This window comes from Ranitomeya variabilis, chromosome 2 (genome assembly GCF_051348905.1).
Source record: "Ranitomeya variabilis isolate aRanVar5 chromosome 2, aRanVar5.hap1, whole genome shotgun sequence".
Classification (NCBI taxonomy): domain Eukaryota; kingdom Metazoa; phylum Chordata; class Amphibia; order Anura; family Dendrobatidae; genus Ranitomeya; species Ranitomeya variabilis.
Genome location: NC_135233.1, coordinates 1,087,137,284 through 1,087,155,418, shown reverse-complemented (window position 1 = coordinate 1,087,155,418; position 18,135 = coordinate 1,087,137,284). Strand labels below are relative to the sequence as shown.

Sequence of the window (18,135 nt, the reverse complement as noted above, 5' to 3'; positions counted from 1 at the left end):
ACTACCACGTGCTTGAACACATATACCACCCTCAGCACACATTTCACCACACACACACACCAACCTCGCCACATAAAAGTCGAAACACAAAAGTCACCACTCAAAACTCGCTACATGCAAAACTCGCCATATGCAAAACTAGGCTCACGCAAAACTCGCCACACGTGCAAAACTCACCTCATGGAAAACTCACCTCATGCAAAACTTGCACACACAGAAAAATTGCCACATGTACAAAAGTTGCACCACATGCAAAAGTTGCCTCACACAAAACTTGCACATACTCAAAATGCACCACACATAAAACTCGCCACGCGCAAAACTCGCCATGCACAAATCTTGCTGCACACAACTTGCTACACTAACCTGTCACATGCAACTCAACACACAAAATGTTGCTACACGCATGTCGCCACACAAAACTCATCTCACAAAAGTCGCTACATGCATGTCGCCACACGCAACTCAACACACACAACTTGACACATAAAACTCGCCCTAAAACACACACAAGTCTGGTATTGTCCTTCAAAAATAAAAATCTGATTAATAAGCAAACTACAAGAGCAACAAATGTACCATATAGGAAATACGGCAGCTGTCAGTCACATGACCTGTCTATTATGTGTATGTGTGAGCTAATATATACTGCCAGGGGGGAGGGCTTCCTGTTGGCTGGGGATTTATCAGGCTGCCAATAGCAACCAATCACAGCTCAGCTTCTATTTTGCTACAGTTAATTAACCTGAGCTCTGATTGGTTAATATAGGCAACAAAGACATTCTCAGTATAACAAAGCTAATATATGTTGTGAAATGCTTCTATTTGCTTAGTTTTTGCCTTTTAATAATTACATTTCTATCTATTTGTTTTGTGGTTTTTGTGTGCAGAATAAATTTTTGTTAACACATTCTATTTTGCTAACAGCAGTCATTAACCCGGGCGAAGCCGGGTAGTACAGCTAGTCTAATATATAAAGCTGAATGTGTGTGTGTGTGTATGTATGTATGTATGTATGTATGTCCGGGATTGGCATCTGAACCGTAGCAGCTACAGCCACAAAATTTTGCACAGTCACACGTCTGGACCCCGAGAGCGTCATAGGCTATGTTGTGAGGTGAAATTTTAACCCCGCGCTTTCCAATTCACCAAACAATTTTGCCCCTATCTACATAATGGGGAAAAAGTGAAAGGAAAAGTGTTGGAGGCGTCGCAGCTACAGGCACAAAATTTTGCACAGTCACACGTCTGGACCCTGAGAGCGTCAAAGCTATATTGTGAGGTGAAATTTTAACCCCGCGCTTTCCAAGTCACCAAACAATTTTGCCCCTATCTACATAATGGGGAAAAAATGAAAGGAAAAGTGTTGGAGGCAAATTAACAGCTGCCAGATGTGAACAAGGGGGACTTAAAGAATGACAGCGATGGCACCAAAGAGTATATACTGTACAGTTGCTAAGGTGGGGCCCCAACATGGGATAATCACACCACCACGGGGATATGAACACACACACAAAATGCGCCACACACTACCACGTGCTCGAACACATATACCACCCTCAGTGCACATTTCACCACACATACACCAACCTCGCCACATAAAAGTAGAAACACAAAAGTCGCCGCTCAAAACTCGCCACGCGCAAAACTCTCCACATGCAAAACTCGCCACACGTGCAAAACTCGCCACACGCAAAACTTGCACACGCAGAAAAATTGCCACACGCAGAAAAATTGCCACATGCACAAAAGTTGCAACACATGCAAAAGTTGCCTCACACAAAACTTGCACATACTCAAAAGGCACCACACATAAAACTCGCCACGCGCAAAACTCGCCATGCGCAAAACTTGCTGCACACAACTTGCTACACTAACCTGTCACATGCAACTCGACACACAAAAAGTTGCTACACGCATGTCGCCACACAAAACTCATCTCACAAAAGTCCCTACATGCATGTCGCCACACGCAACTCAACACACACAACTTGACACACGAAACTCGCCCTAAAACACACACAAGTCTGGTATCCTTCAAAAATAAAAATCTGATTAATAAGCAGACAAACTACAAGAGCAACAAATGTACCATATAGGAATCCGGCAGCTGTCAGTCACATGACCAGTCTATTATGTGTATGTGTGAGCTAATATATACTGCCAGGGGGTGGGCTTACTGTTGGCTGGGGATTTATCAGGCTGCCATTTTAGCTTACAAATACTGAGGTAAAAATACTGACCAAATAACGTGTGAACGAGGGCTAATACAGGAGGAGATGGCATACAGCTATATACTATATACAGGAGATGACACACAGGTATATACTATTTACAGGGGAGATGACACACAGGTATATACTATATACAGGAGGAGATGACACACAGATATATACTATATACAGGAGAGATGACACACAGGTATATACTATATAGAGGAGGAGATGACATACAGGTACATACTACATACAGGAGGAGATGACATACAGGTATATACTATATACAGGAGGAGATGACACACAGGTATATACTATATACAGGAGCAGATTACCTACAGGTATATAGTATATACAGGAGGAGATGACACAGGTATATGCTATGTATAGGAGGAGATGACATACAGGTATATACTATATACAGGAGATGACACACAGATATATACTATATATAGGTGAGATGACACACAGGTATATACTATATACAGGAGATTACATACAGGTATATCTAATATATAAAGCTGAATGTGTGTATGTATGTATGTGTGTATGTCCGGGATTGGCATCTGTACCGTCGCAGCTACAGCCACAAAATTTTGCACAGTCACACGTCTGGACCCCGAGAGCGTCATAGGCTATGTTGTGAGGTGAAATTTTAACCCCGCGCGTTCCAATTCACCAAACAATTTTGCTCCTATCTACATAATGGGGAAAAAGTGAAGGGAAAAGTGTTGGAGGAAAATTGACAGCTGCCAGATGTGAACAATGAGGACTTAAAGAATGAGAGCGATGGCGACAAAGAGTATATACCGTACAGTTGCTAAGGTGGGGCCCCGACATGGGATACTCACCACACACGGGGATATGAACACAAACACAAAATGCGCCACACACTACCACGTGCTTGAACACATATACCACCCTCAGCACACATTTCACCACACACACACACCAACCTCGCCACATAAAAGTCGAAACACAAAAGTCACCACTCAAAACTCGCTACATGCAAAACTCGCCATATGCAAAACTAGGCTCACGCAAAACTCGCCACACGTGCAAAACTCACCTCATGGAAAACTCACCTCATGCAAAACTTGCACACACAGAAAAATTGCCACATGTACAAAAGTTGCACCACATGCAAAAGTTGCCTCACACAAAACTTGCACATACTCAAAATGCACCACACATAAAACTCGCCACGCGCAAAACTCGCCATGCACAAATCTTGCTGCACACAACTTGCTACACTAACCTGTCACATGCAACTCAACACACAAAATGTTGCTACACGCATGTCGCCACACAAAACTCATCTCACAAAAGTCGCTACATGCATGTCGCCACACGCAACTCAACACACACAACTTGACACATAAAACTCGCCCTAAAACACACACAAGTCTGGTATTGTCCTTCAAAAATAAAAATCTGATTAATAAGCAAACTACAAGAGCAACAAATGTACCATATAGGAAATACGGCAGCTGTCAGTCACATGACCTGTCTATTATGTGTATGTGTGAGCTAATATATACTGCCAGGGGGGAGGGCTTCCTGTTGGCTGGGGATTTATCAGGCTGCCAATAGCAACCAATCACAGCTCAGCTTCTATTTTGCTACAGTTAATTAACCTGAGCTCTGATTGGTTAATATAGGCAACAAAGACATTCTCAGTATAACAAAGCTAATATATGTTGTGAAATGCTTCTATTTGCTTAGTTTTTGCCTTTTAATAATTACATTTCTATCTATTTGTTTTGTGGTTTTTGTGTGCAGAATAAATTTTTGTTAACACATTCTATTTTGCTAACAGCAGTCATTAACCCGGGCGAAGCCGGGTAGTACAGCTAGTATATATATATATCACATAGGAGACACTAGGACTGGTGTATATACATCCCATAGGATGCATTGGGATTGCTGTATATACATCACATATTATACACTAGGACTAGTGCCTAAATATCATATAAGAGACATTTGAAGCTAGTGCATAAGCATCACTCACATAGGACACATTAAGTCTGCTGCATAAACATCACATAAGTGACAATGGAGCACATGAATCACAGGAGACACTTGGGCTGAAGCATATACATCAAATAGGAGACTTTGGGCTGTTGTATATATGTCAGATAGGAGACAATGGAGCATATACACCATATTGGAGAAACGGACTGGAGCATACACATCACATAGGAAACACTGGAGCTAGAGCATATACATCACATTGAAGACACTAGTGCTAGAGCATATATATCACATAGGATAAACTATGGCTGACACATATACATCATGTAGGATTAAATAGGGCTCAAGCATCTTCATCACTGAGGAGACAATAGGGTTAGAGCATATACATCACATATGAGACACGGGGACTGGTATAAATACATGACATAGAAGACTGGGGCTGGATCATATACATCACATAGGAGACCCTGCGACTGCTGCTTATTAATAGGGAAGGAAAACGCAGAGTGCTCTAACGCCAGCTGCTAAGAACTTCCTGACTCTGACACTGGCCAGCATTAGGACATAATGCTTCATTGTGCTCAATAGTACATGCTGCTTATACATGCTTAATGAGGAATTAAAGTGTAGACATCTGGCAAAACAAGGCCACCAGCCCAAGCACTGCAGTCCCCGGGAATCTGAACAGGGGCAGGAAGAAATGAAATTGCGGGCTGTAAATGAGTCAGGGCTGTGGGGTACCCGGTACCGGGTCCGGTGGTGTTCACAGGGGGATGTCACAGTGTGACCTGGTCCGTGGCCCTGGGCGCCCATGTAAAAGGGGAAAGTCTTTAAAGGGATTTGGTGAATAGCGTTTATGTTCGTGACGCCACCTGTGGCATTCGGTCAGTGGGGACCGACGCTGCTTTAAATGGTCCTCTGGGGTGATGTTATGGCAGCCAGATGGTATACCTTCCCACAGGTGAAGTATGTCCCCAGGGCTTCCGGTGTGTAGATGAAAGATGGTGAATGGCACAGTATAGAACGAGGACACGAGGTTGCAGTCTCTTTACCTGGTTTACTGAAGACTTCAGGCAGCCACAGTCCAGAGCACCAGATCACAGGATAGGCAGGGTCCCGCCGGTTTGGAAGCGAATACAGAGTCCCCTTTACCAGGTGGAGTTGAAAGCCTTCCTCTAGCGCGATTGTGTTGTAGTCCCTTACTGCCTATGGCTTCAGATAAGGTCCTCACAGTTCTTCCCTCTGTCACCCATATAGGCTAGGACAACCCGTATGACTGGTGACTTGAGCCTTTTTACAGGGACTCTAGCATGCTCCGGGCTCTATATGTGTCACCATGCCTCCTGGGTATTAAGGCGGACAGGTAACTTGCAGTTCAGCTGTCCTGCCGGTCTCTGATGTAAGTCGTAGAGTTCCTTACAACCTTGGTGGTTCGGCTACCGGTTATCTGCACCTCAGAAGGAGGCAGCCTGCTCTTAGCTGGTCTTCCCTGATGTTACTCTCCTGTGCTTCGCTCTCCTGCACGCTCACTAAACAATGTTCGGCTTTCTGTATGTCTCTTTCCAGGAGCTGTAGTGCTTCGGACTACACGGCCCCTTCACACCTTCTGACACTCTATGTCGGTGTGCTCTCTTCTGTCTCTCTCATGATCTAATTGAAACTGTACTCCCTTTCCCTCCAAACCACAATATATATAGGGGAGTCACCTAGAAATAGGATCAAAAGCTCCCCCTTGCGGCCTGGAGTGTGAACATGTTGTGTGTATGGTGGTTACCTGATAAAAGATATCCTTCATCGCTTCCAAACGTAACATCACTCTCCCCGTGAGGAAAGCAATGCTACTGTGACGACCAGGACCCTGGGGCACCACATAAGCAGACTACAGGCTGGAGGTTTCCCATCACTACTGTAAACTAATACATACTCTAAGCCAAACTCCTAAAATAATATGGACCCCAGACCAGACCCCCTAACTTTGACCAAACTCCTAGAGAAATTAAGACTCCAGACCAGACCTCTGAACCATATACAGAGTCCAAATCAGAACACCTAAACTAACACAGTGCCAAGACCAGAAGCCCCAAACTGTTACTGATCCAAAACCAGAACTAATACAGAGCCACTAGACAAATACAGAGCCCAGGTCAGAAGCCTTACATGTTTACAGAACTAAAATCAAACCCCCTTAAAATATACAGACCCTAATTCAGAACCCCCAAATAGTAAACCCAAATATAGACCTCTATAGTTTATACAATTGGCCTCAGGACCTGCACCCATATGTTCATTTGACCTTATCTAGGGTCCTTCTTCAGGTCCCGCACAGATTTGTGTCAGGGACCACAGTACAAAAAAAATTACTGATTTGCTTTGATTTGCGGCATAAACTGCCACAAATTCCAAAAACTAAAAAAAACTCAACATGTATTAAGTCCCAGTGTATCGCCCCCTTCCCTCAATACTAGCTGTGCCTTGGGGTCAGGGGCGGATTAACAGTAGCCAGGCCCCGGGGCAGTTTAGAAGGCATGGGCCCATCCCTCAATGTGTTACGTGACATGTCCCATGACCCCCTTTGATAGATCATGTGATAAGTCATGTGATTAACACAGGTGCACTCGTGCACATCTGTAGATGCAAAACAAACAGCGCCGCACAAAGTTTTTCCCCCTATGTAGAGCGCTATACATAACATAGCACTATACACTGTGTTCCAAATTATTATGCAGATAATATTTCCTCCTATTTTCTCTAAATTACCTATCTGAATTGCAGTCATTGTTATTTTCCAGTCATCTACTATTCTAGTATAATTGCAATGTTTTGGAACAAACTGCCTATGAAAACAGTATGTTTAAAAAAAAAATAAACACTCAGAATGCATGTTCCAAATTATTATGCACAGCAGAGTTTTCAACCTTTTTTTTTTATTTTGAACAAAAAATGGTCAATTGTGAAGTTCTAAGCATTATCAGCTTATTACATAATGAAATCAAACAGCTTTCAAGTGAAAACTTTATTCTAGGTGATGTTACATTTGCACCTAGGACCCCTTGTTGGAAAGAAGCTTCTGAACTCTCTCGTCCATTGAATTTGTCAGTTTTTGGATGGTTTCTGCTTCAATTGTTTTGCATGTGGACAGAATACCCTCCCAGAGCTGTTGCTTAGATGTGAACTGCCTCCCGCCATCATAGACACTCCTTTTGATGATGCTCCAGAGGTTCTCAATGGGGTTGAGGTCAGGGGAAGATGGTGGCCACACCATAAGTTTGTCCTCTTTTATGCCCATAGCAGCCAGAGATGCAGATGAGTTTTTTGCAGCATGAGACGGTGCATTATCAGGCATGAAAATGATCTTGCTGCGGAAAGCACGGTTCTTCCTCTTGAACCGTGACAGGAAGTGTTGTTTTAGAAACTCCACATAGATTATGGAGTTCATCTTTACCCCTTCAGGGATCATAAAGGGGCCGACAATCTCTCTCCCCATGATTCCAGCCCAAAACATTACTCCACCTGCTCCTTGTTGGTGCCTTAGCCGTGTTTTCATAGGGTGTCCATCAACCAGCCATCCTCCACTCCATCCATCTGGACCGTCGAGCGTTGCACGGCACTCATCGGTGAACAAAACAGTTTGGAAGTCAGTCTTCATGTATCGTTTGGTCCACTGGAGCCGTTTCTGCTTGTGTGCAGTGGATAGAGGTGGTCGACAGGATGGCTTACGCACAGCTGCAAACCTCTGAAGGACCCTGCATCTTGTTGTTCTGGGGACGTTGGAGGCACCAGCAGCTTCAAAAACTTGTCTGCTGCTATGACCAGGCATTTTTGCAGCTGCTCTTTTAACCTTACGCAATTGCCTATTGGAAAGGGTCCTCAATTTTTCCTTATCAGTACGCACACGTGTGTGCTGGGAATCAGCTACATACTTCTTGATTGTGCGATGATCACGATGAAGTGTCTTGGCAATGTTGATTGTAGTCATGCCTTGACCTAAATACTCCACAATTTGTTGCTTCTCAGCAGCCAACACATCCTTTTTCTTTCCCATTTTGGCAAAAAATGTAGGCTGCTTAATAATGTGGAACAGCCTTCTTAAGTAGTCTTGCCTTTATTTGGACACACCGGCCAAACTAATGTGCACAGGTCTCTGCAATTGCTTTCAGTGATATAAAGAGCCCTGACACACATCACCATCAATGAGTTTAAATGACAAACAAAAAAATTCTAACCTTATCACGCCTAAACTCTATGTGCATAATAATTTGGAACACAGTGTACATAAGACAGCAGGGGTGGGCAATACATTTTCCCAAGGGGCCATATAAGAGACCGTGACTGTTGTGGAGGCCGAACCAAAAGGCTCCATATTAATATTAACATAATAATTATAATTATTTTATATTAATATTAACTCAATCACTTAATATTGAGCAGAATTAAGTATTCTAACATCCACCTATATACCATATAATCCCATACACAGCCTCCTATATACCATAACAGCCCACATACAGCCCCTATATGCAGTAGGAGACCCCACATAGACTCTTTTTTACAGCATGAGCTCCACAAAGCCTCCTATATACAGCATAAGCCCCACATAGCCTTCCTATATACAGCATAAGGCGACATAGCCCCTATATAAAGCGTGAGTCCCCACATAGCCCACCTATTCACATCATGAGCCAAAACTTAGCTGCCTATATACAGAATGAGCCTCTATATAGCCTGAAATACACAGTATGAGCCCCCACATAGCCTCTCTATATACAGTATGAGACCCCACATGGCCTCCAATATACAGTATGAGCCCCCACATAGCATCCCATATATAGTACGAGACCCCGCATGAGCCCTCAGATTACCTCAGAAATACAGTATAAGTCCCACATATCCTCATATATACAGTATGAGCCCTCACATAGCCTCCTATATACAGCAAAAGCCAGCACATTGCCTTTTCAATACAGTATGAGCCCCACATATCCTCATACATACAGTATGAGCCCCAACATAGGCTCCTATATACAGTATGAGCCCCCACACAGCCTCTCTATATACAGTATGAGACTGCACATAGCCTCCTATATACAGTTTGAGCCCCCACATAGCCTCCATATATACAGTGTGAGCCCTCATATAGCCTCTCTATACACAGTATGAGACCACACATAGGCTCCTATATACAGTATAAGCCCCCACATATCCTCATATATACAGTTTGAGCCACCTTATAGCCTCCTATATACAGTGTGAGCCCCACATAGCCTCCTATATACAGTATAAACCCCATATAGCCTCCTATATACAGTTTGAGCCCCACATAGCCTCCATATATACAGTGTGAGCCCCACATAGCGTTCTATATACAGTATGAGCCCCCACACAGCCTCCTATATACAGTATGAGCCCCCACACAGCCTCCTATATACAGTTTGAGCCTCACATAGCCTCCTATATACTGGCACTCATCCCATACACATATTTTAAAAAAGCAACAGCACATACCTCATTCCCGTTCCCCCGGCGCTCTGCCCTGGTCGGTCCATAAGGCTCCACCTTTTCTAGCCAGAGCGTGTATGCTGGCTCAATGTTGTCATCATGCTGGCACATCACAGAAAGGGTGAAGGGAGCTCCCATGGCGCTGCACTGCCATTCTGTATTGCTAGTAGTGATGCTTCAGGAACGCTCACTGCCCAAAATGCGTGCCGCCGATGGTGGGCACAAATCATTATAATGGGGGCATTCTTGGCATTCAGAGCGTCAAGCCCCAGAAGACCCAGGTTGCCCTAATTTTAATACAGCTATGCTTTGGGACGGGTGCATGGTCCCTGCCACAAATTTCACATTGGGGCGAAGTTCTAGTTATGCTTTTGAGCAGAGTATTATGTGCACCATCGAGGCAAAGTGTACGAGTTACTGTGACTTACTACACAGAAGCAGGGCGACAGCTGGTAATATCAATAATCACTTTTACAATAACCAGAGGGGTGGTCACCGTTTTCCAAAGACCCCGAATAACAAAAATTTGCTGCCACGTAAACTGATATACCCCTGACTCCTTCTCTTTTATTCTATCCTTTTCTTGTGTTATATTTCTTTCCAACAATAGTTGTTTTCTCTGCCTCCATCGCCTCCATTTTTCATCATGCTTTTTGAGTCACACGTCACGACCGTTTTGGGGAACGTATAACTATTGATGTTTCTATTAACTATTTTTGGCTGGGATGGAAAAAAAATTTCTCTACTTTGTAATTTTTTATTTTATGGTTTGATTCGATTACAGTGGTACCAAGTTTCTATAGTTTTCTTTTGTGTTTTTATTACTTTTGCACAATATATTTTTTTTTTCTTTGTTATATTCTTCTAACACCAACACCCATACCTTTTTTTTTTTAGTAATTTGTTGACAAGAAGTCTATTGTTTTTGTGTTTTTTTTTTCTATGTGGATGTGTTGCTGTTTTCATTGGTGCCATTTTGTAGTATTATGTAATACAAAGGAATATTTTAGTATTTTTGGTCTATTATACGTGTTAAACAGGGCCAGGGTCTAATGCTGCAAGTATAAACGAGCTGGCAGACCAGGGGGCCCTCATTAGATCGCTGGCTGCCATTACAACCCATCGATTCCTCTTTCTGATCCTGCCATTGATTGCGGCATCTAAGGGGGTTTATCGACCAGGAGTGGAATGACCTCTGATCCCCATTGTTGCAGTATGGCACAGAAGGGGAAGGGATTAAGGGCTCTGTACCACCTCCGAACCATATTTCGATGCCCATTGAATGCCCTACTGAGGACATTGCATCTAAGGGGAAATATCTCTTCAATGAGTTCGCGATTAGGGGAATGCCAAGTGCTCTTTGCGCCATAGGGCGGTGTAAGGCGACTTTTTGTGCCTGAGCACCGGACACTTTACGCCATTGAGTATTTAGCATTTTTTTCTTTTCTTGATGTTTTTATTCATTATTTGCATAACAAGAGTAAGAGTCGAGCCTGCGGCCAGCCCGGACCATAACCAGCGCAGCAAAAATAGAACGGCTTCCTGTCCACACCAATTATCAGGAAGTGCTGACATTAGTTGCCTGTAAATAGTGCAGGGTGGCCTGATGTGTGCGGCTCTCGTTACGGTATGTGTCATTAGCAGAAGATGACGGTGTGAGATCGTGAGATTTACAGAATGTTATAGCACCCAGGTCTTCCATTAATACAGGGTGCGACACCAAAAAATAGGACTGAAAGAAACTATCCCAAAGCTGGTGATCACGTAACTGTGAGAGATGATTGATCTAATTTTATGTGAATCGATACTGAATTTTATGAAATTGCACGACTCAGTGAGTCTGCACAATTTTCAGTTCAATTTGAGAGAATTGTCAAAAAAAATACCACCATCTTTTGACACATTGCAGAGGATTACATCAGAAGCACCAAAAGTGCAGTTGCAATAAGGAGGGACTATAATAGCCTGTATAAAAGTCAAATCAGGGAATGCAGCAGCTGTTTTAGGGTCATTGAGGATAATGAGAAGACAACACAGTTCAGTAGGAAAATAAATTCCTAAAATATTGGACAAATGCTCCATGCAGTCATGTGGTATATACAGTTGTGCTCAAAAGTTTACATACCCCGGCAGAAATTTTGCTTTCTTGGCCTTTTTTCAGAGCATATGAATGATAACACCAAAACTTTCTCTCCACTCATGGTTAGAGGTTGGGTGAAGCCATTCATTGTCAAACTACTGTGTTTTCTCTTTTTAAATCATAATGACAACCCAAAACATCCAAATGACCCTGATCAAAAGTTCACATACCCCATTTCTTAATACTGTGTATTGCCCACTGAAAGCTTGAAGTCTTTTGTGGTAGTTGTGGATGAGGTTTTTTATTTTCTCAGATGGTAAAGCTGCCCACACTTCTTGGCAAAAAGCCTCCAGTTTTTGTAAATTCCTGGGCTGTCTAGCATGAACTGCGCACTTGAGATCTCCCCAGAGTGGCTCAATGATATTGAGGTCAGGAGACTGAGATGGCCACTCCAGAACCTTCACTTTGTTCTACTGTAGCCAATGACAGGTTGACTTGGCCTTGTGTTTTGGATCATTGTCATGTTTGAGCGTGCAAGAACGTCCCGTGCGCAGCTTCCTGGCTGATGAGTGCAAATTTGCCTCCAGTATTTGCGGATAACATGCTGCATTCATCTTTCCTTCAACTTTGACCAAGTTTCCTGTGCCTTTGTAGCTCACACATCCCCAAAACATCAGTGATCCACCTCCGTGCTTTACAGTAGGAATGGTGTTCCTTTCATCATAGGCCTTGTTGACCTCTCTACAAATGTAACGTTTATGGTTGTGGCCAAAAAGTTCAATTTTGGTCTCATCACTCCAAATTACCTTGTTCCAGAAGTTTTGAGGCTTGTCTCTGTGCTGTTTTGTGTATTGTAGGTGAGATACTTTGTGGCATTTGTGCAGTAATGGCTTTCTTCTGGCGACTCGACCATGCAGCCCATTTTTCTTCAAGTGCCTCCTTATTGTGCATCTTGAAACAGCCACACAGCTAGTTTTCAGAGAGTCCAGTATTTCAGCTGATGTTATTTGTGGGTTTTTCTTTGTATCCTGAACAATTTTCCTGGCAGTTGTGGATGACATTTTTGTTGGTCTACCTGACCGTGGTTTTGTTTTTACAAAGCTCCTGAATTTCCATTTGTTAATCACAGTTTGTACACTGCTGACTGGCATTATCAATTCCTTGGATATCTTTTTGTATCCCTTTCCTGTTTTATACAGTTCAACTACCTTTTCCCATAGATCCATTGACAATTCTTTTGCTTTCCCCATGACTCACAATCCAGAAACGTCAGTGGCTGGATGAAAGATGCAAGAGTCTGTCTGGATCCCAGAAACTCACTCAGCTTTTATGCACACACTGATTACAAGCAAACAGGTCACAGGTGAGGATGTTACCTTTAGTAGCCATTCACACCCATTTGTGTCAACTTATGTGTATGTTATCAGGCCAAAATCACCAGGGTATGTGAACTTTTGATCAGGGTCATTTGGGTATTTTGGGTTGTCATTATGATTTAAAAAGAGAAAACACAGTAGTTTGACAATAAATGGCTTCACCCAACCACTAACCATGAGTGGAGAAAACGTTTTGGTGTTATCATTCATATTCTCTGACAAAAGGCCAAGAAAACAAAAATTCTGCCGGGGTATGTAAACTTTTGAGCATAACTGTAACTGCAGCAGTGAAGAAGATTAGTGTAATTGTCTGTGAACAGAGATTCAATCGAAGGAGAGAGATAGGAGAGTTGGAAGCAGTGGAAGTGACCCAGAATGATTGATCAGTAATATGGTGGAGCTAAAATCTGTCTTGCTGTACTTGAATAGCAAATATTTTTTTGTACTTAATCCACTAGAACGCAGCAGCAAGCATGTACAATATTTTTATGGAAAAAAGAAACAAAGCTGAAATCAGTGTCTGAGATGGTATGCTTGCTTGTCACAATCGACTATACTGAGATTTTGCATTTCTTGTATAAATGTTTTTGTGGATGAATAATTGTCTTTTAAAAAATATAAAATATAAACTGTTGTGACTGTTGTTTGCCAACCTCGATTTTGTGACTTCTGGTTAAAACACTTTGATGAATCCTTAAATCTTGCATTTGATAATAAGAGGCTGATACTTCCAGTTCTGTAGAGATCACTTCTCAGCGTATCATCACAAGCAGGATTATAATGAAAAGTGACACCTGTATATACACTGTACATCACATAGGATCCACCTGTCACAAAAATTACTAGTTACAGCTCACCTCCTCCTCCTACGTGCACAATGACCTCAGCACAGAGCATGTCCACAACACTCTCACACAAAGCATGCCCACAACACTCTCATCCAGAGCATGCCTACAACACTCTCACATAGAGCATGCCTACAACACTCACACAAAGCATGCCTACAACACTCTCACATAGAGCATGCCTACAACACTCACACAAAGCATGCCTACAACACTCTCACATAGAGCATGCTAACAACACTCTCACACAAAGCATGCCCACAACACTCTCACACAAGGCAAGTCTACAACACTCTCACACAAAGCATGCCCACAACACTCTAACACAAGGCAAGTCTACAACACTCTCACAGAAAGCATGCCCACAACACTCTCACACAAAGCATGCCCACAACACTCTCATCCAGAGCATGCCTACAACACTCTCACATAGAGCATGCCTACAACACTCACACAAAGCATGCCTACAACACTCTCACATAGAGCATGCCTACAACACTCACACAAAGCATGCCTACAACACTCTCACATAGAGCATGCTAACAACACTCTCACACAAAGCATGCCCACAACACTCTCACACAAGGCAAGTCTACAACACTCTCACACAAAGCATGCCCACAACACTCTAACACAAGGCAAGTCTACAACACTCTCACAGAAAGCATGCCCACAACACTCTCACACAAGGCATGCCTACAACACTCACATAGAGCATGCCTACAACACTCTCACACTAAGCATGCCCACAAACTCACACAAAGCATGCCTACAACACTCTCACATAGAGCATGCCCATTATGCTTCCACACAGAGCATATTATCAGCACTCATACACAGCAGAACAACTATTCAACCACAGTTTGCCTGCTACACTCTGTAATGGGCATGCTCTATGTGAGTGTTGCAGACTTTCTCTGAGAGTGTTGCAATCATATGCTGTGTGTAGGGGGCATGCTCTGTGTGTACATACAGAGCATGTACCCTACACTCTCACACAGAATATGCCCATATCACTCTCATACAGAGCATGCCTGCAACACTCTCACACAGAGCATGTCCTGTTGTGAATTTGGATTCTGGGCTCCCCCGGTGGCTACTGGTGGAATTGAACTGGTGTCTTCATCTTCTCTGTTCACCTGTTTCCATCAAGATGTGGGAGTCGCTATATAACCTTGCTTCTCTGTTAGTTGCTTGCCGGTCAACAATGTTATCAGAAGCCTCTCTGTGCTTGTTCCTGCTCCTAGACAACTACTAGATAAGTTGGACTCTTGTCCATGTTTGTTTTTGCATTTTTGTTCCAGTTCACAGCTGTAGTTTCGTTACTGTGTCTGGAAAGCTCTTGGAAGATGGGAACTGAGCTGACCATGAACTAAACCTAACGCACAACTAGCAGTGGCCGGGTAGCATGCCTACGTTGATTCTAGATGCCCAGCACCAGCCGGAGGACTAAATAATGCTAGCAGAGGAAAATATTAGTCCTAGCTCACCTCTAGAGAAATACCCCGAAAGGAGACAGAGGCCCCCCACATGTATTGGCGGTGAATTAAGATGAAATAACAAACGTAGTATGAAAATAGGTTTAGCAAATTTGAGGTCCACTTACTACATAGCAGAAGACAGAAAGGACACTTTCATGGTCAGCTGAAAACCCTATCAAAACACCATCCAGAAATTACTTTAAAACTCTGGCATTAACTCATAACACCAGAGTGGCAATTCCTGTTCACAAGAGCTTTCCGGACACAGTAACGAAACTACAGCTGTGAACTGGAACAAAAATGCAAAAACAAACATGGACAAGAGTCCAACTTATCTAGTAGTTGTCTAGGAGCAGGAACAAGCACAGAGAGGCTTCTGATAACATTGTTGACCGGCAAGCAACTAACAGAGAAGCAAGGTTATATAGCGACTCCCACATCTTGATGGAAACAGGTGAACAGAGAAGATGAAGACACCAGTTCAATTCCACCAGTAGCCACCGGGGGAGCCCAGAATCCAAATTCACAACAGTAGCATTCCAGACACAGTAACGAAACTACAGCTGTGAACTGGAACAAAAATGCAAAAACAAACATGGACAAGAGTCCAACTTATCTAGTAGTTGTCTAGGAGCAGGAACAAGCACAGAGAGGCTTCTGATAACATTGTTGACCGGCAAGCAACTAACAGAGAAGCAAGGTTATATAGCGACTCCCACATCTTGATGGAAACAGGTGAACAGAGAAGATGAAGACACCAGTTCAATTCCACCAGTAGCCACCGGGGGAGCCCAGAATCCAAATTCACAACAATGTCCGCAGACAGCAACACTCACACAGAGCATTTTCACTACACTCCCACACAAAGCATGCACACTACACTCCCACACAGAGCACACAACCTGTACTCTCGCTATACTCTTTCTATACTCTCACACAGAGTATGCCCACTACACTCACACAGAGTACGCTCCCTACACTCACACAGAGCATGCTCGCTGTACTATCACACAGAGCATGCTCACAATACTCTACACAGGGCATGACTGTAACACTCCCGCACACAGCATGCCAACAAATCTCTTCCACAGAGCATTCTTGCTACAGTCCTCCATAGTACATGCTTATTACACTCCTACACAAGCATGCCCACAACAATCTCCCATAAAATTCAATAGAGCATTTCCTGAGTGATGTTTCTTACGACCATTTGGCTGCTATGAAGTCATCTCTGCTATTCACAGCTCAGCAACACAAGATTAGATAAATGCCGTCCATATATTCCCTTACAGGAGCCATTTCAGCACAGTGTTCCCTCTACAGAGAAAGGAGGACTACAAGGACTTTTCCCATGAAATTGGCGACATTCTTTACCATTGTCTTATGTTTTCTTTTGCCTCAAGGATGGGGGTGATTGGCAGTAAGAAGCTTCCTTGGAAGAAAGACGACCATGTTAATCTGAGTTCTCCTGCCGGTCAGTTTTACAAGCCCTCGCATCCGCCAATAGTAAGTTGTGTATGGAGTATCCTGGGCTTTATGTGCCATATTGTATGACTGTAGCAAAGACAGATCTGGAGAAGGGGTGAATGTGCCTCTGATCCAAGAGCAGAGTCTCCATAGCGTAACGGGCCTCGATCACTTCTGGGGAAATCTCCAGGGCTGCGGAGGTGTAACACAGTATTGGCAGTGAAGGAGACTCGATCATTGTCTCGGGGTAATCTCATCCTCCATTCTGATTCCAGGTCCCAGCAACACGGCCGCAGAATTTTACCGCTCAATGCAAAGTATCCCAAAAAGGTGAGAAATGCTTCATAGCCTCATAAACTGAGAAGACTTTCATCTTTAGTAATGTGTCTATGTAAAGGGTGTACCGGGACCGTGTGATGCTCCACTCCCTTTCTTCACATATTGGCTTGTATGTATTATTGTATATTTATTTCTGTTAGAGGGGTTTTCCTGTTTATAGCAGTAGGGCCTTAGAGCCCGTACAGTGCGGTTACCTCCGCAACGTTCGAAGCAAGAAGCCCAGCCGTCCAGGGCCAGTGGGCCAGAAGGGCAGCAGTGACAGCAGCAGTGAGAACAGAAGCTGCAGCCAAAGTCACAACAGTACCGGGATGTAGGTCGCTCAACTTGCGGCAGCTTACTTCATGGGCAGATGCCCTCTTGTCTAGTGCGAAGCGGACGCAGGAACCCCTGAACGTTGTAAATCTGAACAGGGAGGACGCTGCCTTACCGGATGATCCGGGCACCCACTGAAAGGCGTAGGGAAGAGTACAGGGAAAGTGAATGTTGTGAATTGCATGGAACCCTACACTGATGCTGTATCTGATATGGACGTGCTGCGAAAGTAAAAAAGTAAAGTTATTCGTTTACAGTTGAAATTGGACTGTGTCTCTGTTTGTGCACAATTGTATGGAGGGGGTCTTTAGCAACTCACAGGAGATGCTGAAGGTGCAGAGAGCAGACAGGCAAGTTCATTGACAAAAGGACAATGTTTGTATGTGACGAGAGACCAGGGTGCGCAAGAGCCATTAGTCTCAGCCACGGCTACGGCCTCTCACATCCCCTCACATCTGTTATGATCTGGTGGCCTAAGAGCAGCATGAGACGTACTCTGGAGAAGGTGGTACCTGTACTGACCGCAGACCCTGAACCTAACAC

At 43.6% G+C, this 18,135-nt stretch overlaps 1 protein-coding gene across 1 annotated transcript in view; it reads left to right on the top strand.

Moving 5' to 3' along the window:
- BLK (BLK proto-oncogene, Src family tyrosine kinase) overlaps nucleotides 1-18,135 on the top strand; it is a 64,618-nt gene that overhangs the window by 19,050 nt on the left and 27,433 nt on the right. Inside the window, exons 2-3 of the mRNA XM_077291706.1 lie at nucleotides 16,878-16,980; nucleotides 17,217-17,271. Coding sequence (XP_077147821.1) covers nucleotides 16,879-16,980; nucleotides 17,217-17,271 — 157 coding nt within the window. The 5' untranslated portion in view covers nucleotide 16,878. The remainder of the gene's footprint in view (nucleotides 1-16,877; nucleotides 16,981-17,216; nucleotides 17,272-18,135) is intronic.